Source organism: Esox lucius, chromosome 7, assembly GCF_011004845.1.
Source record: "Esox lucius isolate fEsoLuc1 chromosome 7, fEsoLuc1.pri, whole genome shotgun sequence".
NCBI lineage: Eukaryota > Metazoa > Chordata > Actinopteri > Esociformes > Esocidae > Esox > Esox lucius.
Window position 1 is genome coordinate 2,244,710 of NC_047575.1, and position 26,725 is coordinate 2,271,434.

The following is a 26,725-nucleotide window of genomic DNA, read 5'->3' on the forward strand; positions in this document are numbered from 1 at the left end:
CTGCTAGCATGATATCCTGCTGTTAGATGAACTGTAATGAAGCCTCAATTGGCAATCACTACTAAAAGCTTTCTTATTTAATTTTCAGTGACTTTCAGTTGAGATGTTTCCCAGATAGACAGATACGTGAACATGTTGCCTGTAAGGAATTGGGTGCATTACTATTTCTCTACTGATTATGTGCGTTTGTGTGTGTGCCACATGAGTGTGTATAGTGTTTGTCTGCAGAGCAGCTCATAGAGGCTAAGACTGTAAATGGTGAGCATTCTTCAAGTATGCCCCTAGAGTGACACATGCATGGGTGGACAGATTCAGATCTGCTATGCCTGTGGAAAACAGATTGAGTTCTTTCACAGAATTGGTGTTGGAATAGATTGCTGGTAAGTCCATTACAGACAGTTGTAGTATCATTTTTATTTCCATTTTGAAGGTCCAGTGCAGTCCCAAACTGCGTTTTTTCACAGACCAATGATGGTGAAATCCAGAGTAAACCACCTTTGTGAAACATGCAACAGGACAATGATTAGGTACCAAAACCGTTTTCAATTCTTTAAGTTTCAGTATGCTGCACAACAAAATATAGTACATACCTATTATTATTATTATTATTCTGTCTGAATACTTTGAGTATAATGTTGGTAAAGAGGCAGGATGTGGACCATCTTATCAGCCAATCAGGTCTGCGTATAAAAATACCTTAATGTGTTTTCTAACTAGTTCAGACTGAATCTTTTAAAGGCCAAAGTAATTGGAGATAGAATACCTCCAAAATGTTTGTGTTCACAGCATGCAACTCAGAAATGTGAGCCATGATTCGTAAATACATAGCATTCAATTCACACATGTAAATCATGATCTGTAAACACAAAGCATAAAAAACACTCATGTAACTGTGATCTGTAAATACACAGCAGCGAATCCGTGCTTGTAAACCATGATTCATATATACACAGCATTAAACTCACAAATACATAGTTTGGACCTTGAAAAATTTACAAATGTAAGTCACTATCTAAAAACAAACACTACCTGACTCATATTTCTAAAATATATATATTTTTAAATGCAACCAGTTTTGTCAGTCAACAGTTTCGTGTTAGAATTGTCGAGTGCATTTTTAGAAAGGACAATTTGTGACTGCAGGGAAGTGATGTCAGATCCTACTGGATAGGAACAGAAGGGTTAAAATTAAGATGCAGCATAGTACAGTTGTCTCTTAATTTTTTTTGCTGTATTTGCCCCCAACTTTGGAGAAAATATTTCTGGGACATTTGATGTCAGACCATAAAACATGGATTCAACATTTTGAATGGGGTATTTATATTTTTGTTCAGTATAGATAAAACTTGCTTGAATAATATGCTAATTGTTTTAAAATGCCTTGCAACCATGGGATTGCAAGTTAATCTCCGCCCCAGGCTAGAAAATAATTGGGAGAACCTAATGGATTAGATGTTGTTAATGCATTAAGCTTGAGTCAGCTTTGTCTAGTCAGTCTTTCTGTTTTTGTGACTCAGCCTACTTTTGACCACTTTTAAACATCATATGACTTCTCATAGATTGCCTTGTATTTTTTCCTCTCTACTTATCTTTCTTTTGCACCAAGTGATTGTTGAATATTCACCTGTGAGTCACCCATTCAGGTCCGCTCATGTACATTACTTAATGTTTCTAACTGTTGGTCTGTCATGGCTGTAACATTTTTGCTACATTCCAGATTCCACATCTGTAATTGTCATCACAATCTCATTGTACATTTCTTGCTGGCAGTGTCTATAATGTGTCTTTCAACTCAGAGGTAGTGCACTATATAGCTACAGTGGGGACAAAAAGTATTTGATACACTGCCGATTTTGCAGGTTTTCCCACGTACAAAGCATGTAGAAGTCTGTCATTTTTATCATAGGTACTCTTCAACTGTGAGTGATGGAATCTAAAACAAAAATCCAGAAATTCACATTGTATGATTTTTAAGTAATTAATTTGCATTTTATTGCATGACATAAGTATTTGATACATCAGAAAAGCAGAACTTAATATTTGGTACAGAAACCTTTGTTTGCAATTACAGAGCTCATACGTTTCCTGTAGTTCTTGACCAGGTTTGCACACACTGCAGCAGGCATTTTGGCCCACTCCTCCATACAGACCCTCTCCAGATCCTTCAGGTTTCGGGGCTGTCGCTGGGAAATACGGACTTTCAGCTCCCTCCAAAGATTTTCCATTGGGTTCAGGTCTGGAGATTGGCTAGGCCATTCCAGGACCTTGAGATGGTTCTTACGGAGCCACTCCTTAGTTGTCCTGGCTGTGTGTTTCAGGTCATTGTCATGCTGGAAGACCCAGCCACGACCCATCTTCAATGCTCTTACTGAGGGAAGGTGGTTTTTGGCCAAGATTTCGCGATACATGGCCCATTCCATCCTCCCCTCAATACGGTGCAGTTGTTCTGTCCCCTTTGCAGAAAAGCATCCCCAAAAAATGATGTTTCCACCTCCATGCTTCACGGTTGGGATGGTGTTCTTGGGGTTGTACTCATCCTTCTTCTTTGGTTTAGACCAAAAAGCTCTATTTTTGTCTCATCAGACCACATGACCTTCTTTCATTCCTCCTCTGGATCATCCAGATGGTCATTGCCAAACTTCAGACATGCCTGGACATGCGCTGGCTTGAGCAGGGGGACCTTGTGTGTGCTGCAGGATTTTAATCCATGACGGCGTAGTGTGTTACTAATGGTTTTCTTTGAGACTGTGGTCCCAGCTCTCTTCAGGCCATTGACCAGGTCCTGCCATGTAGTTCTGGGCTGATCCCTCACCTTCCTCATGATCATTGATGCCCCACGAGGTGAGACCTTGCATGGAGCCCCAGACCGAGGGAGATTGGCGTCATCTTGAACTTCTTCCATTTTCTAATAATTGCGCCAACAGTTGTTGACTTCTCACCAAGCTGCTTGCCTATTGTCCTGTAGCCCATCCCAGCCTTGTGCAGGTCTACAATTTTATCCCTGATGTCCTTACACAGCTCTCTGGTCTTGGCCAATGTGGAGTGGTTGGAGTCTGTTTGATTGAATGTGTGGACAGGTGTCTTTTATACAGGTAACCAGTTCAAGCAGGTGCAGTTAATACAGGTAATGAGTGGAGAACAGGAAAGAAAAACGAACAGGTCTGTGAGAGCCGGAATTCCAACTGGTTGGTAGGTGATCAAATACTTATGTCATGCAATAAAATGTAAATTAATTATTTAAAAATCATACAATGTGATTTTCTGGATTTTTGTTTTAGATTCCGTCTCTCGCAGTTGAAGTTTACCTATGATAAAAATGACAGACCTCTACATGCTTTGTAAGTAGGAAAACCTGCAAAATCGGCAGTGTATCAAACACTTGTTCTCCCCACTCTAGTTTATTGTTGTTTGTGACAGCCTTCAGAAGTAGATCACAGTGGTGGGTCATTGCTGTGGGTCACAGCCTAAGGCACACCTGTGCAATAATCATGCTGTCCAATCAGCATCTTGATATGCCACACCTGTGAGATGGATGGATTACCTCGGCAAAGGAGACGTGCTCACTATCACAGATTAAGACAGGTATTTGAACAATATTTGAGAGAAATAGGCATTTTCTGTACATTGAGAAAATCTTAGATCTTTTGAGTTCAGCTCATGATAAATGGGGGCAAAAACAAACATGTTGCGTTTAATTTTTTTTTGTGTGGGTGTGTATATATTATACATTATATATATATATATATATATATATATATATATATATATATATATATATATATATATATATATATATATTATATATAATTTTTATATATATACTTAAATCTTGCACATTAGACGCTAATATTTTTCAAAGCTGCTGTCAATTTTGGGTGTGTCTGGGAGCTTTGCCTAAAACACATATATGATTAGAGAATCACTCACATATGCACATTTTGTCCGCCTACGCTGGAAGGGCAGTCTCTCTCCCTCTCCCTTTGCTATCTCTTTCTATAAACTAAGTTGTATTTTGAAGTTGTCCGCCAAGAGGAAGTGGGCTGTTTGAGGAAATGGTTTGTGACCTTTACAGAGTGTTGCTGGGACATAAAGTTAACCCATATATGCGAGAGAGAGCAAGATGCATTTGTGAGGGGAGGGTGTGTAAGAGACACGGTTAAGATTCAACTTGTATAATCATTCTCCTAAAACACATACTTAATGTTTTTCTAGAGCAGGTTTGTTGGGCTAAAACCAAACTGCCTTTGCACTGTAAAAAATTTAACTCATTTTATGTAGGCGACTAAAAGTGCAAAATGTATTGATTTGACTTCATCTCATTCAAAATGTATTAACATATAAAGTAATGTTCAGCTAGCAAAAACAATGTGTTCACTCAACTTTTAAAACTGAACCAATTTGTCAAATCAATTTAAGCACTATTACAGTTGCATTGACGAAGAATATCACGTTATGATAACATTATATTATATTGTCTTACCTTTCAAAATTAAGTTAAATGAGCTAAGAAATCTACGTTCACTCAACTCCATTCAGATTCATTTTTAGAGGCTTGTGACTAATTTAACATTTGTAGATTTAAAGAAGATTTTACTCAATGTTGTAAACACCATCCATCCATCTTCTTCCGCTTATCCGGGGCCGGGTCGCGGGGGCAGCAGTCTAAGCAGGGATGCCCAGACTTCCCTCTCCCCAGACACTTCCTCTAGCTCTTCTGGGGGGACACCGAGGCGTTCCCAGGCCAGCCGGGAGACATAGTCCCTCCAGCGTGTCCTAGGTCTTCCCCGGGGCCTCCTCCCGGTGGGACGGGACCGGAACACCTTCCCAGGAAGGCGTTCCGGAGGCATTCGAAAAAGATGCCCAAGCCACCTCAGCTGACCCCTCTCGATGTGGAGGAGCAGCGGCTCTACTCTGAGCTCCTCCCGGGTGACCGAGCTTCTCACCCTATCTCTAAGGGATCGCCCAGCCACCCTGCGGAGAAAGCTCATTTCGGCCGCCTGTATCCGGGATCTTGTCCTTTCGGTCATGACCCAAAACTTAAACTCCTCCACTTGAGGCAGGCACTCTCCACCAACCTGAAGTGGGCAAGCCACCCTTTTCCGACTGAGCACCATGGCCTCGGATTTGGAGGTACTGATTTTCATCCCCACCGCTTCACACTCCGCTGCAAACCGTCCCAGTGCATGCTGAAGGTCCTGGTTAGAAGGGGCCAACACGACAACATCATCTGCAAAGAGCAGAGATTAAATCGTGTGGTCCCCAAACCTGACACCCTCCGGCCCCTGGCTGCGCCTAGAAATTATGTCCATAAAAATTACGAACAGAACCGGTGACAAAGGGCAGCCCTGCCGGAGTCCAACATGCACTGGGAACAAGTCTGACTTACTGCCGGCAATGCGGACCAAGCTCCTGCTTCGGTTGTACAGGGACCTGACAGCCCTTAGCAAAGGACCCAGGACCCCATATTCCCCAAGCACCCTCCACAAGATGCCACGAGGGACACAGTCGAATGCCTTCTCCAAATCCACAAAACACATGTGGATTGGTTGGGCAAACTCCCATGAACCCTCCAACACCCCGTAGAGGGTATAGAGCTGGTCCAGTGTTCCACGGCCCGGACGAAAACCACACTGTTCCTCCTGAATCCGAGGTTCTACTATCGGCCGTATTCTCCTCTCCAGAACCCTGGCATAGACTTTCCCGGGGAGGCTGAGAAGTGTGATCCCCCTATAGTTGGAACACACCCTCCGGTCCCCCTTCTTAAAAAGAGGGACCACCACCCCGGTCTGCCATCCCAGAGGCACTGTCCCCGACCGCCACGCGATGTTGCACAGGCGTGTCAACCAAGACAGCCCCACAACATCCAGAGACTTGAGGTACTCAGGGCGGATCTCATCCACTCCCGGTGCCTTGCCACCGAGGAGTTTCTTGACCACCTCTGTGACTTCAGCCCGGGTGATGGACGAGTCCACCTCTGAGCCCTCATCCTCTGCTTCCTCAATGGAAGACGTGTCAGCGGGATTGAGGAGATCCTCGAAGTACTCCTTCCACCGCCCGACGACATCCTCAGTTGAGGTCAACAGCTGCCCACCTCTACTGTAAACAGCGTTGGTAGGGCACTGTTTCCCTCTCCTGAGGCGCCGGATGGTTTGCCAGAATCTCTTCGAGGCCAGCCGATAGTCCTTCTCCATGGCCTCACCGAACTCCTCCCAGGCCCGAGTTTTTGCCTCCACAACCACCCGGGCTGCAGCCCGCTTGGCCTGTCGGTACCCGTCAGCTGCCTCAGGAGTCCCACAAGCCAACCAGGCCTGATAGGACTCCTTCTTCAGCTTGACGGCATCCCTTTCTTCCGGTGTCCACCACCGGGTTCGGGGATTGCCGCCTCGACAGGCACCGGAGACCTTACGGCCACAGCTCCGAGCGGCCGCTTCGACAATGGCGGTGGAGAACATGGTCCACTCCCTCGGGATCCAGTCGAAGCTCTGCCGGAGGTGGGAGTTAAAGATCTCTCTGACAGGAGACTCGGCCAGACGTTCCCAGCAGACCCTTACAGTACGCTTGGGCCTGCCGAGTCTGTCCAGCTTCCTCCCCCGCCATCGGATCCAACTCACCACCAGGTGGTGATCAGTTGACAGCTCCGCCCCTCTCTTCACCCGAGTGTCCAAGACATACGGCCGCAGGTCAGATGAGACGACAACAAAGTCGATCATCGACCTGCGGCCTAGGGTGTCCTGGTGCCACGTGCACTGATGGACACCTTTATGCTTGAACATGGTGTTCGTTATGGACAAACTGTGACTAGCACAGAAGTCCAATAACTGAACACCGCTCGGGTTCAGATCAGGGGGGCCGTTCCTCCCAATCACGCCCCTCCAGGTGTCACTGTCGTTGCCCACGTGGGCCTGGCTCCAGGGTGGGGCCCCGGCTGCTCCATACCGGGCGACGTCACAGTACTCAAAATTGTACTCTTCATTAAGGGGGTTTTGAACCACGTTTGATGTAATAAAGTACATATATTTATTAATTGGCTTGTTGTGCCATGAGGCATGATGGATGAATGGATATCAAAACTGTCAGAATAATGTACATACAATTATGAGACCAAATAGTTACTTTTGGAGGACTGAGCAATTGGCACAACCATACCTGCTAAAACTGGTTCAATGTTCTTGTATGCATCTTCCAAAGTAGTTACTGAATCTAAGAATCGAACTGACATACAGCTCTGGAAAAAATTAAGAGGCCACTGCACATTTTTCGTGATTAATTTAGTGTTCAATTTGCAGTAGTCTATTATTTTTAAACCTTCTGTTCCTCACTCAAAACCTTCCTTTTCGACTTTTTTGGAAAGGAATGAAAAAGGTGCAGTGTTCTCTTAATTTTTTTCCGGAGCTGTATGTATTAGAGTAAGTTGGTTGGGCACAAATGTAAAGTGTAAAACAACTCAACATTTCATGTTTACATAACTGAAGAATAGGCTTTTTCAGCTTGGAATTGTTCATCATCAAAAATTACGAAGTGGACATAACGGTGTTTTATTAGGCAAAGTAAATTTGTTAACACCTAGGATAATGTAAAATGTCAAGTATGCCAAGCTTGAAAAAGGCCACGAAGCTCGATGACTGGAAATATAACTATATATTTTTTTTTGCCAGACCACGTAAGCAGAGCCGGCCAAGAAGAGTGAATATCTCTTCCTGAGTGTCTGACTAACTACTCCTTATTAAATAGCTTAGTGGTTAGAAACGCGGACTGCCATGCAAGAGAGGTGTTCGAGCCTCAACCCAGTCGAAATAAATTATGCTTTAGGATTGGTTCAGGATAGACAAAAAATTCGCTGGCCACAACCTTCAGAAGCTATGTTAGAGTAAGCCAAAAATAAAATTGTTTGCTGTAATTTTGTAACTATTTCTGGTGAATTTTCAAAGCACACATCCGTGCATGCTTTTTGGGGTAATATACAGTAGATCACAACCCCTTGCGCAGTAAAAGAATAGGGTTTTCCACGATTCTCTCGTCTTTTCACTTAGTTATCGTCCCCTCTATTGATAGTTACTGTATCAATGTCATTCACAAAGAAAAACTTTGTTTTGTCATGGAATATCTTTGGCAGGGTACATTTCATCTTCAGTCTTGCTAGCAATTGCTCAATTCTCATGAGAATTCCAAGTAGTAAGATAGTAATAGGTTCACTAGTATCTACTGGCTAATAAGCTGTTAATACAGCCAGTGGCAAAAGCCATACAGTTCATAGATGCTATTTGTGGTGGAAGTAAACTTAATAAGAAACGTTAGTCAGTTTAACACAATGCTTAATGCTTCATTTCTATTCAAACTTGGCGTGATGTTAATGGGTGACAAAATGATCTAATGTTGATACGCTGTACCGACACTTGGCACACGAATAGCTTAATTTCTTAGTGTTTAAAGACACAGCCTGTCACATGAGAGATCCAGTTTCGAATCCAGTCAGGGCAACAACATTCATCCCTTCTAATCACGGGCCAGCCACACTAGGCTTGCCTGGTTTCTTTTCTTGTTTTACAGTGTGTTTGTGCAGGTTTCTCAAGTACCTGGTCATGGTTATGTGCAATTTTCCTGACTGTATGTAGTATTATATCTTATTTTAGAGTCCACATTAGCCAGGGCACAAGCAATGACTACACTCCCTCAGGTCCAAGCATCAATCTAAACAAAAAAATTCATAATATGCATATACACAATAAAAATCAATACAGATAAGGTATATAATATGAATCTGTGTCAGAAACTGGTTCATTGATGAGAACTTAATTTCCCTTTACGATCCTCAGATGGAGGCCCATATGTAATGACTTGCTGCATCGTCTATTTGAAATAATGTTCCAGAGCTTTGTTCTGCTATTGACGATTTGTCTAAAAGCTAATTATGGCCAAACAAGACTTCATTAGCATTGTTTTAGCAGCAGGATATTATGCTGGCAACACTCAGACTTCATCACATTAAAAGCCATCATTGAAGTTGATAAGGCAAAATAGTTAACAATCTAATCTGTAAAAAAGAACAGACAAGAACAACTTTGGAACAGACAATAAACATAAAATGTACCCACTAGATTGATAACTGTATTGCCTTATACATTTCAATGATGGCTTTTATTTTGAAAAACAAAATCTGGGTTAGTACTGCTAGCATGATATCCTGCTGTTAGATGAACTGTAATGAAGCCTCAATTGGCAATCACTACTAAAAGCTTTCTTATTTAATTTTCAGTGACTTTCAGTTGAGATGTTTCCCAGATAGACAGATACGTGAACATGTTGCCTGTAAGGAATTGGGTGCATTACTATTTCTCTACTGATTATGTGCGTTTGTGTGTGTGCCACATGAGTGTGTATAGTGTTTGTCTGCAGAGCAGCTCATAGAGGCTAAGACTGTAAATGGTGAGCATTCTTCAAGTATGCCCCTAGAGTGACACATGCATGGGTGGACAGATTCAGATCTGCTATGCCTGTGGAAAACAGATTGAGTTCTTTCACAGAATTGGTGTTGGAATAGATTGCTGGTAAGTCCATTACAGACAGTTGTAGTATCATTTTTATTTCCATTTGAAGGTCCAGTGCAGTCCCAAACTGCGTTTTTTCACAGACCAATGATGGTGAAATCCAGAGTAAACCACCTTTGTGAAACATGCAACAGGACAATGATTAGGTACCAAAACCGTTTTCAATTCTTTAAGTTTCAGTATGCTGCACAACAAAATATAGTACATACCTATTATTATTATTATTATTCTGTCTGAATACTTTGAGTATAATGTTGGTAAAGAGGCAGGATGTGGACCATCTTATCAGCCAATCAGGTCTGCGTATAAAAATACCTTAATGTGTTTTCTAACTAGTTCAGACTGAATCTTTTAAAGGCCAAAGTAATTGGAGATAGAATACCTCCAAAATGTTTGTGTTCACAGCATGCAACTCAGAAATGTGAGCCATGATTCGTAAATACATAGCATTCAATTCACACATGTAAATCATGATCTGTAAACACAAAGCATAAAAAACACTCATGTAACTGTGATCTGTAAATACACAGCAGCGAATCCGTGCTTGTAAACCATGATTCGTATATACACAGCATTAAACTCACAAATACAGTGGATATAAAAAGTCTACACACCCCCGTTAAAATGCCAGGTTCTTCTGATGTAAAAGAATGAGACAAAGATAAATCATGTCAGAGAACTTTTTCCACCTTTAATGTGACGTATAAGGTGAACAATTCAATTGAAAAACAAACTGAAATCTTTGAGGGGGAAAAATAAAAAAACTCACAATTACCTGGTTGCATAATTTTTTTCAGAGCTGTTTTTGCCCCCAACATTGGAGATAAAATGTGAAAGATTTTTGTATTTGTGGAAAATGTCTGGGATATTTGATGTCAGATCATAAAACATGGATTCAACATTTTGCATGGTGCATTTATATTTTTGTTCAGTATAGATAAAACTTGCTTGAATAATTTGCCAATTGTATTAAAATGCCGCCCCAGGCTAGACAAAAAGAATTGGGAGAACCTAATGGATTAGGTGTTGTTAATGCATTAAGCTTGAGTCAGCTTTAAGTGCCTGTCTGTCTAGTCATTCTTTCTGTTTGTGTGACTCAGACTCCTTTTGACCAGGTTTAAACATCCTATGACTTCTCATAGATTGCCTTTTATTTTTTCCTCTCTACTTCCCTTTCATCTGCACAAAGTGATTGTTGAATATTCACCTGTGAGTCACCCATTCAGGTCCACCTATGTACATTACTTAATGTTTCTAACTGTTGGTCTGTCATGGCTGTATCGTTTTTGCTACATTCCAGATTCCACATCTGTAATTGTCATCACAATCTCATTGTACATTTCTTGCTGGCAGTGTCTATAATGTGTCTTTCAACTCAGAGGTAGTGCACTATATAGCTAGTTTATTGTTTTTTGTGACAGAGCCTTCAGAAATAGATCACAGTGGTGGGTGATCAGAGACTGCATCACTGTGGTGGGTGTGAATAGTCACAGGATGGGAATTATAGAGCATATTATTTAGAAGAGGTGAAGCTGCAGACAAGACTTTGGCAGTTTCCAATACGGATTCTCCACAATAGAGAGGTATTTGAAAGTACAGACAGTATGCTTTTCAATACTGATGCTTTAGTGTGGTCAATGCAATATGTGTGGATGTAGGTAAACAGGAGGTGGCAAAAAAATAACAGAAACTCCATATGGTGAAGGACTGTTACTTTGAAGTAACTAAATAACAATGACAAACATAGCTGCTGAGGTCGAATTATGTTGAATGCCAACTAGCAGTTCTATGTGACAGCTATAAAGGAGGTCTGACAATTAGCACCTTTTCTATATGAGTTTTTAAGAGGAACATCAGGCAAATAACTGAGTCCCAAATAGTTAGTGTCCAAATTGTAGGTGCAACAATGACAAAAACTGCTAAATTATTCAATGTGTCAAAGGGACACGTCTCAAAAATCAGCATATGCCAACATAACTGGAATTTCCAGGCATTTGATTTCCATGGGCGGGCAGGTTTATGCTACTTATATTGATTTGTAACTTCAGCACGAGGGACGGACAGCAAATAATTTTAGCATGCATGGCATACTAAGGCTATATTATGGCAAAATACACGAGAACCTGGCATTTTAGCAGGGGTGTTTAGACTTTTTATATCTACTGTATATGTCCCAGTAATAATTTTTTTGTGATATTTTGTGATTATTAGCATGTCTATAATTATAATTTCTAATATATCTGTGGAGATGCTAATATTTTCAGCATTTACATATTTGGATATATGAATATGCTGTCTTCACTTGGCAGATTGTACTTTGCAGTCATGTCATTCTCATCGACAGAGATCATGTTCCAGGGCTTTCTTGCATTCACAGTCACCTACAAGGCACCCACAGCAATTTTGATAGAATTGATGTCTGGGGTTTGACTAGGCAATTTTGAGTGATTCTGTTGGAGGTTGTGTGTTATGAATCATTGTTCTGTTTCAAGATCCATGTTCTGTTCAGCTTCAGCTTTTTAACAGATGACCTCACATTCTCCTTAAGAATTTTCTGGTGCAGTATTGAAAGTATGGTTGACTCATTGAGAGAGTAAAACAACCCAAACCAAACATGGGGTCGGCATTTTGGCCTAACTAATTTATCCAGAGAAAATTGTTCCAGTAATTTTGATATTTACCCAGGTTTTGTCTGGCAAACGTTAGTTGTAAATTTGATATTTTTCTGTTATTTTGGTACATCTCAATCCCAGTATCTTAGCTAATTATATATTTGAGTTTTAAGTGGCTTACTTGCAAGATCTAGCTGGTTGGTTACAGCTGAGATAATCAGTCTCCTCCTGGATCAAATTGCTTTGTGGGGATTTTTATGTACATTTAGTTAAGGGTTGTCTGTCCTGGTATTTAGTTTATAATTGCACATGCTTGTTCGCGTTTAGTTAGGTTCGGTGGGGGAATTTGCTTGTTAACAAAATTGAAATAAAAAATAAATTGCACCCCTTGTGGGTATTGCTGTTAATACTGGATAACCTTATATGGTACATGTTTCATGATATGGTTTCATATTATTATAATATTTTATGGATGCCATACAGTGGCGTAAGAGAGAAGAGAATCTATGCATCAACAAATTGGTTATGCACACATTTCAACTTTGTTGTCTGTACACTCACATAGTTAGATAAACAACTTTTGGTTTGGTTTTACATTTCTTTGTGTGGCAAATGTTTTGTTCTTTTCGTCTCCTATCACTCTCATCCTTTTTATCTCTCACAATCCAACTCTTTCGCCCTCTGACTCTCTGTAGCTCTGTTTCTCTCTCTCTCTCCCTCTCTCTGTGTCACTCTAGCAATATGGTCCTGTCAACTCTGTTGAATGTGAAGTGAAAGGTTATATTTAGTATGGAGCCTCCCTTTAATCTAACATATGGTTAACCTCCTCTGAGTACTTTAGGGAATTTAACATTCTCTGTTCATTTAAAAGTTGATACCATGATGTATAAATAAAATGTCAGCGCATTTCACAGTGATTTGTTTATCTCTCACTTCATCTCTCTCTCGGTCTCTCCATTGTGACATTACATTTGAGTCATTAAGTTGATTTTTTTTTTGTCTGGAGCAATTTACATGTTATACACAATTGATTTCATAAATCTAACATTTATCTCTCTTATTTCTCTTTCTATCTGTCTTTAAATGGTGTCACCCTCTTCTCTGCCATTTGACCACAGTCCCCTCTTCTCCTTTCTAAAGCAATGAATTGAGTGAGTGTATGAGGAACACAGATGACACAGAGGAGGGGTCCATCGAACTGTTAGCGCTGTATAAAGAAACACTAACATCTGAAAAAACCCTGACACTGAACGGGGAAAGTGAGGGTTATTAATCACCAGTCATTAGCGCACAATACCAGACTCGTATTCAGGGCAGTGGTCCTGATCACCAATCACTTTTGCTCTGTAAATTGCATTGAGGGATGTGGCATGGAGAGGAGCTTGTAAGTGAACCTAGACCAGCGCCTACTCCGAGAAGCTTGATGAGTACGGGCCCCAGGATTATGAAAGATGTTTTGCACAACCGTCTTCTTGTTTTCAGAGCAGCAGCTCTGAGACCACACAATACAGCACAGGCTTTGTGTGTTCAGTCCACCGAGGATCTGTGCGCCTTCCTCCTTCCCTTACGTTTCTTTCTTCAATCTCTGACCAAGGCCGCAGAGATCCTGGATCAGTAATCCCAATTCTGAGACCTTGGGTAAATATTGGCCCAGGCTCGTTAAAGGGACTCTTAGCCATGTTGATAACCCCTGTTTTCCTAGATCTCAGTGACGTTGAGTCAGGTGTCGTGGGATGAGGAGTTTTCTCTGCACGGTTAAGTGTGATAAATGGTGAGTCATGTGTGCCCGTCACACTAGTGACTTTGTAAACAGGAAATGTGGATTTCCCCATTGAGGCTCAGTCTGTTAAGGGTCTAACGGAGCGGCGTGTTCTCCTGCACATGCATGTGCAGTGAGTAGCAACATTTTGTGTGATACCTTACAAGGATGTTTAGAGCTCCATCAAAACAAGAGTCCTATACCCTTCCTCAATGGTTTTTTTGCTCATGAGTCATATTTACCAACCAAGCAGTTTGATTCCTCACACCCAACCCATCCTGTGTCATTTTAGCCCGGGAACCGGTACACCTACAAAGTGTGCTGATGAATCCACTCTCGACCTTCACCCCTCCGACATACATTTTACCCAAGTTGATATGGACATTATCAGAGTGTACTACTGCCTTCTGTCTCCTATGCTGGACTTGGACGGGAAATGCAGTTTATAAATAAATCATTGAGTTCCTGCTCGGAGCCTACAACAAGAGAAGGGGTGGAGGAGATGAAGGATGAGGCGTCAGGGAATGAGAGTCAAAGCCGTTATTTCATAATGTTCTAAGCTTTTCCTAAAGTTATAAACATGGTTTCTTTGAGGTTTGTGTAGGTTATTTTCAAAATGTAATTGGTTAAAAACAAAGTCAAATTTTGAGACAGAAGAAGACTAAAAGGATTATTACCCATTGAATAATGTCTAGCGCAGAATTTGTGACATAGTTTACATAGCTGGACATAAATGGACGTTTCATTGGCATAGGTATCTTCCTAACTAATTTATTTGTACTGTAGTACAGATATATAATATTGCTTGGCTCTATATTTAAAATAAAAACGAAAGTATTTCCAATATAATACTCCTTGCAATGTTAGGGTCAATTTCATTTCTGTTCCATTTGATTCAGGAAGTACAGTTCTCTTGTTTATGCTTTGCAATTAGAAAAAGATTTATTTGAAATTTCAGTGATCTTCCTGAATTGAATAAAAATGAATGGGGTCAATCATTAAACCCCACCTCTTGATCTTTTAGAATTGACTAATAAAAAAATGCTATTTATACCTGCATTGTTTGCCTTAAGTAAATCTAGCATTCAGCATGTGAATCTGTAATTACACATTCCTTGTTCCAGTTGTGTAATAGCTTATTTTGCATCTACCATACTATCTTTGATATTTTAGTCATCAAGCATTTAAGTTGCATAGTAATACTTCTGTAACTACAATGTCGTTACCACAGTTTTTACTGTGCTTAATACCTATGCAAGTACAACCCCGTTTCCAAAATAAGTTGGGACGCTGCGTAAAATGCAAATAAAAACAGAATGCAATGTGCAAACATTTAATCCCTATATTTAATTGAAAGAAGTACAAAGACAACAAATCAAATGAATCTGAGAAATTTTATTGTTTTTGGAAAAATACATGCCCATACTGATTTTGATGCCAGCACATGTTTCAAAAAAGTTGGAACAGGGGCATGTTTACCACTGTGTTGCATTAACTCTTCTTTTAAAAAGTGCTGTAGTTTAGAAAGTGAATTGTTTTCCCATTCTTACTAGATATAGGATTGCAGCTGCTCAACAGTTCGGGTTCTCCTTTGTCATATTTTTCATTTCATAATGTGCCACATGTTTTCAGTGGGTGAGAGCTCTGGACTGCAGGCAGGCCAGTTTAGCACCTGGGCTCTTTTACTACGGAACCATGCTGTTATAATACGTGCAGAATGTGGGTTGGCATTGTATTGCTGAAATAAGCAAGACCTTCCCTGAAAAATATGTTGTCTGGATGGCAACATTTGATGCTCCAAAACCTGTATATATTGTTCAGCACTTATGGTGCCTTCACAGATGTGCAAGTCATCCATGCCATGTGTACTAATGTACCATCATGGATGCAGGCTTTTGATAATAATACTGGTTTTTGCCCTTTTCCCTTGCGTACAGAGATTACTGCAGATTCTATGAATCTTATAATGATATTGTGTACTGTAGATGATGAGGTCCCCAAACTCCTAGCAATTTTGCTGTAAAACATTATTCTTGAATTGTGGCACTATTTGCTTTCTTTCACAGAATGGTGAACCCTTCCCCATCCTCACTTCTGACAGGCCCATCCTCTCTGGAATTGTCTTTTAATACCCAACCATGTTACTGACCTGTTGCCAATTGATCTAATTAGTTGTTCGATATTCCACCAGGTTTCGTTTTTTTAGTATTAGACAACTTTTCAAATCTTTTGGTGCCTCTGTGGCAGCTGTTGCTGTTGCTGGCTTCAAATTCAAAGTGAACAAGCATTTTCCAAGAAACAGTAACACTTCTTAGTTTCAACATTTGATATGTTGTCTTGGCACTATTTTCTGATGAAAATAGCATTTAAATGATTTGCAACATCATTGCATTCTGTTTTCTTTACATTTTACACAGCGTCCCACAGCGTTCCTTTTTTGGAAACAGGGTTGTACAATCTTGCTACTACAGTTATTTCTGTTTTTGTTACATTAGAGTTCTAACCCATTACGTTTTATTTTGTGACCAATGCCATGTTTTAATGTGAAGACAGTATCCTGATTGTTATTAATGTCAGTCACCTCTTTTTCTCTGTAATTTCATTCAGCTTGTGTCCTAGGTGGGATATATGATTAAGTGTGTGAGCTCGGTGTTACAAATATATGTGTTGGCGAGCGTATGTGTGCAGGCCGACGTTGCCATTTTTTTCTTTTCAACATTTCTTTACGGGTTTTCCTGTGACTGAATTAGCCATCTGGTGCGGTAACCTAGCATGCATTTGGGTGGCAGCCAGGGTAAGCAGGAGGCTTTGCTTTACTGTCTGTGGGGTGGTGGCAAGTTAGTGTAAAAATTGCTAATTGAGTGTGAACCTGAGTGGCACTCCTATGTTATGTTCCACTTATATGATGGTGGGGATGAGTCCCAAAATGACACCCGGTAACCTGACAATAATCCTGGTCAAAATGTTAAAAATGAGAAGCCATTTGGAACTCAAGGCCTCTCACTTTCCATTATGAATCATTCACACACAGATGGTGGTGAGAGACACACACAGACAGACATAGTGAGTAAAGTTATAAGCAGCACTGTGGAAAATGGAAAATAAAAATATGTTTAGCCTTTATGACATTACTGGCTTCCACCTCTCTGTAGTGTCTAGTCTGCACAGTGAATCATCTTCATTCACGCACCGATTGAAGAGACAACACAATCTGAGAGTAGAACCGTGAGTAGGTTAGGCTAAACTCGCTAATTATTGCTGCCAAGAGGAAACAAAAATAAATCTGCTACAAATCTTCTACTGGTGTTTGTTATTCATTCACAGGCGCCGGTAGGACAAAACGTCACAAGCTCTTCGTGTCGACTTTACCTGCTAATGGAAATTCAATAAACACGCAACGCACAGTGTGGCGCATCTTGGAAACGTAGTCACACCATTCAAATCTGTTGCGATAGTGATGAGTACTACTACTTAATCTGAGTGATGAGTAGTCCTTTTGGTACACTCTGAATTAGTATGGTACATTTCACTTGAAAATGTTATCCAGATAGGGGATGTTTTGGATTCAGAGCTATTTGTGAAAGTGAATGGATATGTTTTCCTACTGATTGATGGCGAGTGCCATGATCCACCCTATTGTGTCACATAGGAACTTGTGTATTATACAGGAAGTGAAGGAACCTTGAGAGGAACCAGATAAAAGGAACTAGTTAAAGGCTGTCTTTGTAGCAGTAAATGATTGGTGTTCTACTATTCACGTAAAACAAATTGGTTATTGAAATAGTTGACCATGCCTGTGTGGGCGGACACTGCGTGCATGTGTTTGTTCTGTGCGGGTCTGTGAATATTGATCATTCACTGTGAAACAATGTGGCATTCACAGTGAAAACCATGTTATATAGAGAGAGAGACAGTGTGTGTGCATGAGTCATCCACTTTACTCTGGCCGTGTGGCTGTTGTGGATCAATCCACTGTTACAGTTCACATGAAATGACCGTACTATCATCCGACGAGGGCAGTTTCATTTCATTTCCAGTCAGTTGGATGTAAACCAAGTTAAAAAGTTTCCTGAATTTAAATAACTTAAGTGAATTCGTGGCAGGTGCAGTCTCTGTTATTAAATGAAATGCAGCCAAGCCTGATTTTCAAGAATTAACATTTTTATATAATAAAGGATTGAACGATGGAACGATTCATGTCATAGTCAACAGCCACCTTCATCACACTCAAAGCTTTCTTCAAACCAGTACATTTTAGTGATGGCTAGCCATGCTAACTGTTCGAACTGTCTGTCGTAATGAAAGTTAACGTGCTAATAGCACACCCTGTTTGGTCAGTTTTATTTGTGGTTACAAGGTACTCTGTCTCTGGGTTTCTCATGACGCTACTTGGCAGAACCTGTCTGATAATCGTAGCAGGTAGTCTTGTCTCCACAGATTGAACTTGTGATTCTAGAGGTTTTATTAAACAACACTAATTAGAATCTGAGCACTCATTAACCATAATGTAATAAGCTTTTTCTCAGTAAGAGTAAAAAAAAGCTTCTGCTCGCTGGCTGGCTGCAGGAAAATGGCACAAGTTAGCTTTAACTCTCTATGCTTTAGCTTAGGGAATTAGATAGCATATCAGATGCAAGTCTGTGTACATGTAGGCATGGTGTTTCTATCCTACCTCAATCCATCAGTTGATAAACGCAGTGTAAGTGTACCTGTCTGTGGGCTTTGACTTCAATTACTTTTTCCCAGAGTTTTAGCCTTTTTTTAAACAACTCCCAGGAAGTGATTTATTAGCATTTTCTTCACATGTTGAAATGAATTATTGAGTAAGAATTAGATATCTGAAGCTGTTCGTGTGCAACAGTTCTTGACACACACACACACACACACACACACACACACAGACATACAATATACGTAGTCCATAAACAATTATTTTTTTTAAACAGCTGCAGCTCTGTATATTACACACTCGATCTTGCACAGAAAATATGAGTGTGTGCTATTAGCCTGCAAAAGAGTTAGTTAGTGATCTACAGTGCTGATTAGAATTTACAAGATATAATTCACTCTAATATTTCGCCTTGCTCACTGCACACTTGAGCTGATGATGTTCAGTGGTCAGGTCACTGTGTTGCATGTCTGATACAGTGTAGAATAGCCAAGCCAACACATGACGTCTCTACCCCTGCGATTGGCTGGAACTGCGGTGCGTTCAAACTTGGGACATGTGATAACATACATCCGTAGTACTCTCATTTGCATTTCAGTGGTTTGTATTTTTTTTCTCATTTGAATGTCCCACCAAAGCAAATTAATCGAACTACATTGTTCCCTTTTACCCACAATGCAGTCTTGTGACACTGGGAGCCATTTCTTTAGGGATTGATCCAATTTAAACAGGCAGGCTACAGCTGTACCTCGTGGAAAGTCTGTACTGTATCACTTACACTGTTTAGTGTTTTACTACATAGAAACACTGAAAACTCTGGAATGCTTTGCCAATAAGGTCCAATAAAACTCTTTTGGTCAATAACCTATTGATTTGGTGTGACTATGCTGATTTCTCTCTCACTTTTTCTTAAAATCTGTTCCATGGATGTTACTGACATAGCCTTTGATATAAATTTTCAATGTATACATCTAACAACAGAACAATGGCAAATAGGCAGGAACCATAATTGCTAATAACAGTGGACTGCCCCAAGTTCTATAAAATATTGGTTTACAATATGGGTCAAATAGTTTTCCTTTCCATCTATTTTTCATAAAGTACGTTAAAAAGTAGGCGTACCCCAAAAACAATAGTGTGAGTATATATTGGTCATCAAGTTTTTATGTGGTTAGATTGTTTATCCAGCCCATTTTTTTTTTTTGACTTCTGATTGGTCAGCTCAAATCCTCAACAGAATGGTTGGTCAACAGATTATTTGACAATTATTTTAAAAGTGAGATTTCATTGGGCAGTTACTTTAATATTAACAGGAACCTCCAAAATAATAGTAATGAAAATGAATAAAAGAAATGGTAGTAAGCCAGTCTCAACATAGCTGGAAAGCCTCAAGGTATGGCATGAAAGCCAAAAACATAATTGGAAATAGGTCTACTATTGTTACATTTGCAATTTTACTGGCTGACCATCAGATTGTATCATTTTTGTCAAAAAGTAATAAGTATTTCTGAATGTTTGTGTATTTCTATCTGCAGACTAAAAGCTCTAGTGTCTACGGGTGGCAGAAATTTGCAGGCAGCCTGTGATTGGTGGGTATTAAACACACACACACACACTTTCTCATTCCTGACTAAAATGCCTGGTCAGATGTGGTTGTAGTCATTACAGCAAGTATTACCATGTAATGGAGTGGCAGACAGCTGACCACAGTGAGGACTGCATCACTGCTGCCCTCTGCTGGCCATGGAAAAACATGCAATAATTGCCCCCCACCCCTTTTCATTCCACACTACAGATTTAGAAAGGGAAATATTAAAGGACTTGTTCTTTTACAAATCCTGTAAGAAAAGCCCAAAATACAGGATTGGTTGCTATAACTGGTTCCTATAACCACGTCCTGACCCTCTCCCACGCCCTTCCCTCTCTTCCAGGCTGTTCTCCCATGTGGACGACCCTTTTCTGGATGACCCGCTTCCCAGGGAGTATGTTCTGTACCTTCGCCCCAGTGGGCCCTTACTGCACCAGCTGAGCACCTTCTGGCAGCAGTCACGGGTCACATGCGGCAAGAACAAAGCCCACAACATCTTCCCTCACATAACCCTCTGCCAGTTTTTTATGGTGAGCGAACTGCCTATGAGTTTGAGGGTAACCTGGGAGATCATGTTTTCGGTCGGTACCTGCGAGTCATCGGTACCTACGGTGACAGTGGGTTCCTGGCTGGGTCCACTCAACCTTGTTAATGTTATTTTTTCTCGTTCCATTTGCATGTGTACTTTGCTATTTTCACTTGGTGGAAACTGTGTCTTCACAGCTGTCTCTGTAGTGTTGTTTCTTTGTGTCAGTACTTGAATGCCTTACCATACGCCCCACTTTCTCCCTCCATCTTCAGTGCGAGGACAGCAAGGTGGAGGCCCTAAACGAGGCCCTACAGACCACGGTGGGGTCATGGAGGGGCCGTTTTCCAAACCCACTCCCTCTGGAGCTCTACACTTCCTCCAACTTCATAGGACTTTTTGTGGAGGAGCAGGTGGCCGAAGTGATCAAGAATTTTGCCGCCGAGTTCGCTGCGGTGGCGGCAGCCAAAGCAGGTATATTAGATGGCACTTTGCCTTCCAGTAGGAGTGGATAGATGAGAATATATTAATTAATTAATCACTTAAAAGTTTATTTCACAAATTGTACATAAAGTTGCCAGACTACTGAAGCACTTAAATAAGCAATAATCACATTAAAGTAAATTCATTTATTTTTTATCCATAAATGTTCTTTATTTCTATGTAGTATTGCAGTAAATGGGAAGGATGTTTTACAATTTTTTTAAACATGTTAGAAGCACATCTACAAGACACAATCTGCAAAATCTGCAAGGCAGACATAGCCAGCTAGGCAAAGGCTGACAATTACAACATTATTACATACAATCAACACAACATTACCATATTCAATACAATACTACATTAAAATATAAAATACAGTCAACACAATATTACAACAAACAGTCAACGTGACATTACTACATATAGTACAATCAACACAAAAATACAACACAACACAATACAATCAACATGACATTAAAACATAAGAATTTTAAGCTCATTAATGGGTGCTAACACATTTAGGTCAGTCATATATTGTAGGGTATTCCATGCCTCTGTTGCACATTATTTTAATTATTGGAATTATTGGAAGTATCAACCACCCAAACACCTAGTAGACCCCTAGTAACACCTTATCTGGTAACTGCTGGTGGTGAAGTAATGCAGGCTACAGAGGTAGAGAGGTAATTGTCTGTGCATGTGAAGCCTGGTCCAATCCACCATTTGATTAGATTATACTTAATTGTCTTTAGGGATGGGATGATAGACGATTTTAATACTAATCAAAAATGGAAAATACAAGTGGAAAAAATACAAGTGGAGAAATTCCATATTCGGGATAATCCTAAATCAGTATAATCCTCACGAATGACTTGAAAAAGTTCTGCCAGTCGCTGAAGTTTCCCTGACTGCTTGTTTTAGTGGAGCGCACATCTCATCTAACGCTGTAATACGCCACTAAACATCCTCTGCAATGTATGGTCAATGGAGCCGAATGGCTCTGCTTAAATAGAAGAATATTGTCAATTACAATAAAAATCTAAATTAAATTCTTACATGTCGTTATGAGTTGGGATTGCATCTTAATGATATAAAGAATGAACTATTTTCCAAATCCTTTACAACAGTACTAGTCTAACAACTTCACTTAGTAGTCTACAAAAAAAAGCTTCTGATCACGTCTCCACTTCCTGCTATATGCAAATACCTGTCCATTCCATTACCACGGAAAATAAGACGTTGAAACAATGTTGAGCTCAAACAAACCATTGATATCCTAGAAGACATGCAGCTACAATACATGCAGAAAAAACGTGTTAAACTGCAAATTGTAGAAAATATGAATAGGATATACATTATACATATCTCTTTAGATTTTTTAAATTTAATTTTGTTTATTGTTGGCCAATTGTTAACGCTTTCCTGCTGAAAGTGACAGGAGAAGACAAATAGAATATAATTTGTGCAGGCCAAAATAACATTGACTATCTACATGATCTGTACAATGCATGTTGCGCACAACACAACCGGCAGCTGTTATAATTTATTATAAAGTTATTATGAAGAATCGACACATCAAATAGGCATATCGTTAGTTAATTAAAGCATATAAAATGCGCACGGAAATGCATGCACCCACAGGTAAGAAATGAAATCTATTTTCACCTCTGATCTGCAGAGGAGGGACTTGAAAAAGCTCTTGTCAGTAATCGAAGTGTTCCTGACTACTTGTTTTATTTAACTGGTAGAGCGCATATGTTTTTTTTTTTTATTAGATTCAAGTTTGTCATTGAACCAGTAAAGTACAACGAAATGCAGTTAGCATCTAACAAGAAGTGCGAATAGAAGAGGGCAGCAAATGTACTTGTATTAAGTGTAATGTATATTTCAGATTACACACAGATGTGAAATGTATAGATGGGCAGTGAAGGCAAATGCAGTACATATGGCAATTCTAAATGCCACTAAACATCCTCTGCAATGATTTTTCAATGAAGCTGGCAACCATATACATTTAGAGATTAACATGTTATTATATTATTAAAAACCTTGGATATTATTTTATCATAATGTCTTTTTAAATGCACATGAATAATATTTATTTAATGGAAGAACATCCGATTTGAGCTAGAAACAAGAGTTGTTATTGAGATTATTACAGTACAAGTACAGTACAATGAAATACAGTTAGCATCTAACCAGAACTGCAAATAGAGGAGGGCAGAAAAGTATAAAGTTTATGTATATTACCAGTGGAATGTATAGATGTGCAGTGATTTCCAAAGGTGTGTAACAACTGTTAGAATGCAAACACGATGGCAATTTTAAATGCGCAAGGAGGCAAATGTAATGTTTGTGCAACTGAAATGCAGGGATTGCAGCAGCGAGGTTCCTGAGGTAGACACATACAAACCTTTAACAACTGAAAACGTCCATTATCAGGCATAGCAAGGCAGTGTTAGAGTAATAAGAGGGAGTAGTGCAACAAGGTTCCTGAGAGGCGGCGGTGGGGGTTATGGATGGATCACAGAGTTCAGCAGGGTTACAGTGGATGGGAAGAAACTGTTCCTGAGCCTGCTGGTGCGGGACCGAAGAGACCTGTACTGGCCTGATTGTACGAGGGCAAAAAGTTTGTGACATGGGTGTGACTGGTCCCTGATGATCCTGCATGCTCTGCACAGACATCACTTCCGCTGGAGGTCTGCAATGGCAGGAAGCTGGGTACGAGTGACCTGCTGGGTGGTTTTCACCAACCGTTGCAGGGCCTTCCAGTCAGCTATGGAGCAGCTGCTAAACCACACTGTGGCGCAGTTTATCAGAATTCTCTCTATTGTGCAGTGGTAAAAGTTCACAAGGATCTTGGTGGACAGGTGGGTTTTCTTCAGCCTCCTCAGAAAGTACAGGTGCTGCTGCGCCTTTTTGAACAGGGCTGAGGTGTTGAGGTTCCAGGAGAGGTCCTCGGAGATGTGGACACCCAGGAATTTGAAGCTGGACTCACGCTCCACCTCAGTACCATCGATGATGACTTGGGCGTGGCGAAGCCTTTAGACTTGTAATCCACAATGAGTTCCTTGGTTTTCTTTGCGTTGAGGGCCAGGTTGTTGTCGGCGCACCATGCTGCCAGGCGCATGACCTCTTCCCTGTAGGCTGACTTGTCATTCTCACTAATCAGGCCTACCACTCAATCAATCAATCACATTTATTTATAAAGCCCTTTTTACAACAACAGTAGTCCAAAAGGAATAATAAATAAATGCATGTGGGCAAAATCCAGAGTCTATTTAAATTTAGACCAGGTCAGAAGCATGACCAGATGGACAAGGACAGGGACAACACGGGAGAGGGAGGAGGTGTCAGCACAGTGGCAGCTGAAATCATCAGGTATCGTCTTGATCTGCAACACAACCAGGAGGACATTGGACAGGGACAGCAACGGGCCCCCCAAACCAGGTACTCCGCAGGTGTGGACCAGGACCTCATGTCCTCCTAAAGTTTAAAACGGGAGGAGACTGGGAAAATTCAGAAAATGCATTCCTCATATCAACAACGATTTATAGTGGAGAAGGAGAACTTAGTGGGGAAGGAGAAATGACCCTACTCCCCCAGCACAATAATATAGCAGTGTAAGATCTTGGGACTGAGACGGGGGGTCCGGCGACACTGTGGCCCTACCTGGGGGAGGCCCCGGACAGGGCCCAACAGGCAGGAAATCAACCAATGTAGTGTCGTGTGCGGACTTGATAATGGTGTTGGAACTATGTTAAGGAATGCTATCGTGGGTGAAGCGGGTTTACGGGAGAGGGCTGAGCACACAGCCTTGTGGAACACCAGTGTTCAGCATCAGGGTGGAGGAGGTGAGGTTATCTAACCTGACAGACTGGGGTCTGTTGGTTAGGAAGTGCAAAGTCCAGTTGCAGAGAGAGGGGCTCACTGATGGTTTCACATGTTTAATTAGGGGTAAATACTTTGGGTGTAGAAATAGTGAAAGATGGTCAGATTGACCCAGGTGGGGGAGGGGAATGGCTTTGTAAGCCTCCGGAATGTTTGTGTACACATGGTCTATTGTATTGTCTCCTCTGGTGGGGCAGGAGACATTTTGATGGAATTTGAGAGAAAAACGGTTTCAGATTTAAATGATTGATATCTCCTGCAATCACCAAAACACCATCTGGGTGTTCTACCTGCTGTTTGCTAATGGCAGCCTGCATTTCATTCATTGCTAGCTTAGCATTAGCATCCGGGTGTATGTTGACTGCCATAACAACAATAGATGTACACCCCTGAGGCAAGTAGAAAGGCCTGCATCTAATCATCAGATATTCCAGATTGGTAGAGCAGTGACTTCCGGTTAAGTTACAGTTTGGTATAAGTTACAGTGGTGGATGAATGACTAAGCATTTGTAACAAAGCATTAAATAAATTACAGAGAGAAAGATGGCATTAACAAGCTTATTTTTAAATTCAAAAGCAAAGCCTTAGTCCTATTAAGGAAATTTGTTAATTGCTTGGTGTATTTTATTTTTACTGACTTGTTTGTCAGTTTTGGCATGCATGTTAATTGGGAAAATGTGAATTCTGTGACAAAAGTTCTCAAGCAACTGAAAAATCTGTAATACAATAAAAAGACTGTAACACTTCTTCCTGTCTCCCCCTCCCAGCCCAGATGTCACTATAATGTTTGTGTATCCCTTACAAAAAGTAAAACCATTTCGCTATAAATATATAAACAGTATGTTCTGTGTAACAGTCCTGTCTCTCTCTGTCTGGAATCCAGATGTGCATGTGGAACCCCACAAGAAGCAACTCCACGTGACCCTGGCCTACCACTTCCAGACCAATCACCTGGCTGCGCTGGAGAAGCTGGCCAAGGGCGTGGACGTGTCGGTGGGCTGTGATTGGCTGGCCGTGCTCTTCTCCCGAGACATCCGATTTGCCAACCATGAGGTACACCCCTCCCCCCAAGAGTGTTGAAGTAAAGTGATAAAGTGATAAACTTCGACCTGGTGCCTTCTGACTCCCTCCACAGACACTGAAGGTGATGTACCCATACATGCCTCAGAACGAGGATGAGCTGGAGCTGGTGCCGGGGGACTTCATCTTTATGTCCCCTGTGGAGCAGGGTAGTGCCAGTGAAGGCTGGGTCTATGGTACTTCTCTGGGCACGGGGCTTTCCGGGCTGCTCCCTGAGAACTACGTTGGTCGGGCAGACGAGTGTGACACTTGGGTCTTCCATGGGTAAGACGCTAAACCATGAGTCTTTCCACTCTGCTCTCTGAATCTTATTGATTCCGCAGAGGTCCAAGTGGCTGTGGGTTTTCGCTCCTCCCTTGCACTCAGTAATTAAGGTCACTGAAATAGTTAGTAACTTGTCTCACCAGGTAGTCTAGGGAAAAATTTGACACACTGAATCTGAAATATAAAAAACAAGCTGACACTCTGCTCTTCATGGTGTTTGACAGCCCTTTTGTCTATGGTATGGGAGTTACCATTAGTCTGATCTGTAAATCAAAGGGACTTTAGGATTCTGTGGAATAGCTACTTGC

At 40.9% G+C, this 26,725-nt stretch overlaps 1 protein-coding gene across 1 annotated transcript in view; it reads left to right on the plus strand.

Moving 5' to 3' along the window:
• Window positions 1–26,725, plus strand: part of ubash3ba (ubiquitin associated and SH3 domain containing Ba) — a 54,959-nt gene that overhangs the window by 12,599 nt on the left and 15,635 nt on the right. The window contains exons 2-6 of the mRNA XM_010868817.4: window positions 20,121–20,174; window positions 20,517–20,703; window positions 20,975–21,173; window positions 25,957–26,126; window positions 26,209–26,417. Coding sequence (XP_010867119.2) covers window positions 20,121–20,174; window positions 20,517–20,703; window positions 20,975–21,173; window positions 25,957–26,126; window positions 26,209–26,417 — 819 coding nt within the window. The remainder of the gene's footprint in view (window positions 1–20,120; window positions 20,175–20,516; window positions 20,704–20,974; window positions 21,174–25,956; window positions 26,127–26,208; window positions 26,418–26,725) is intronic.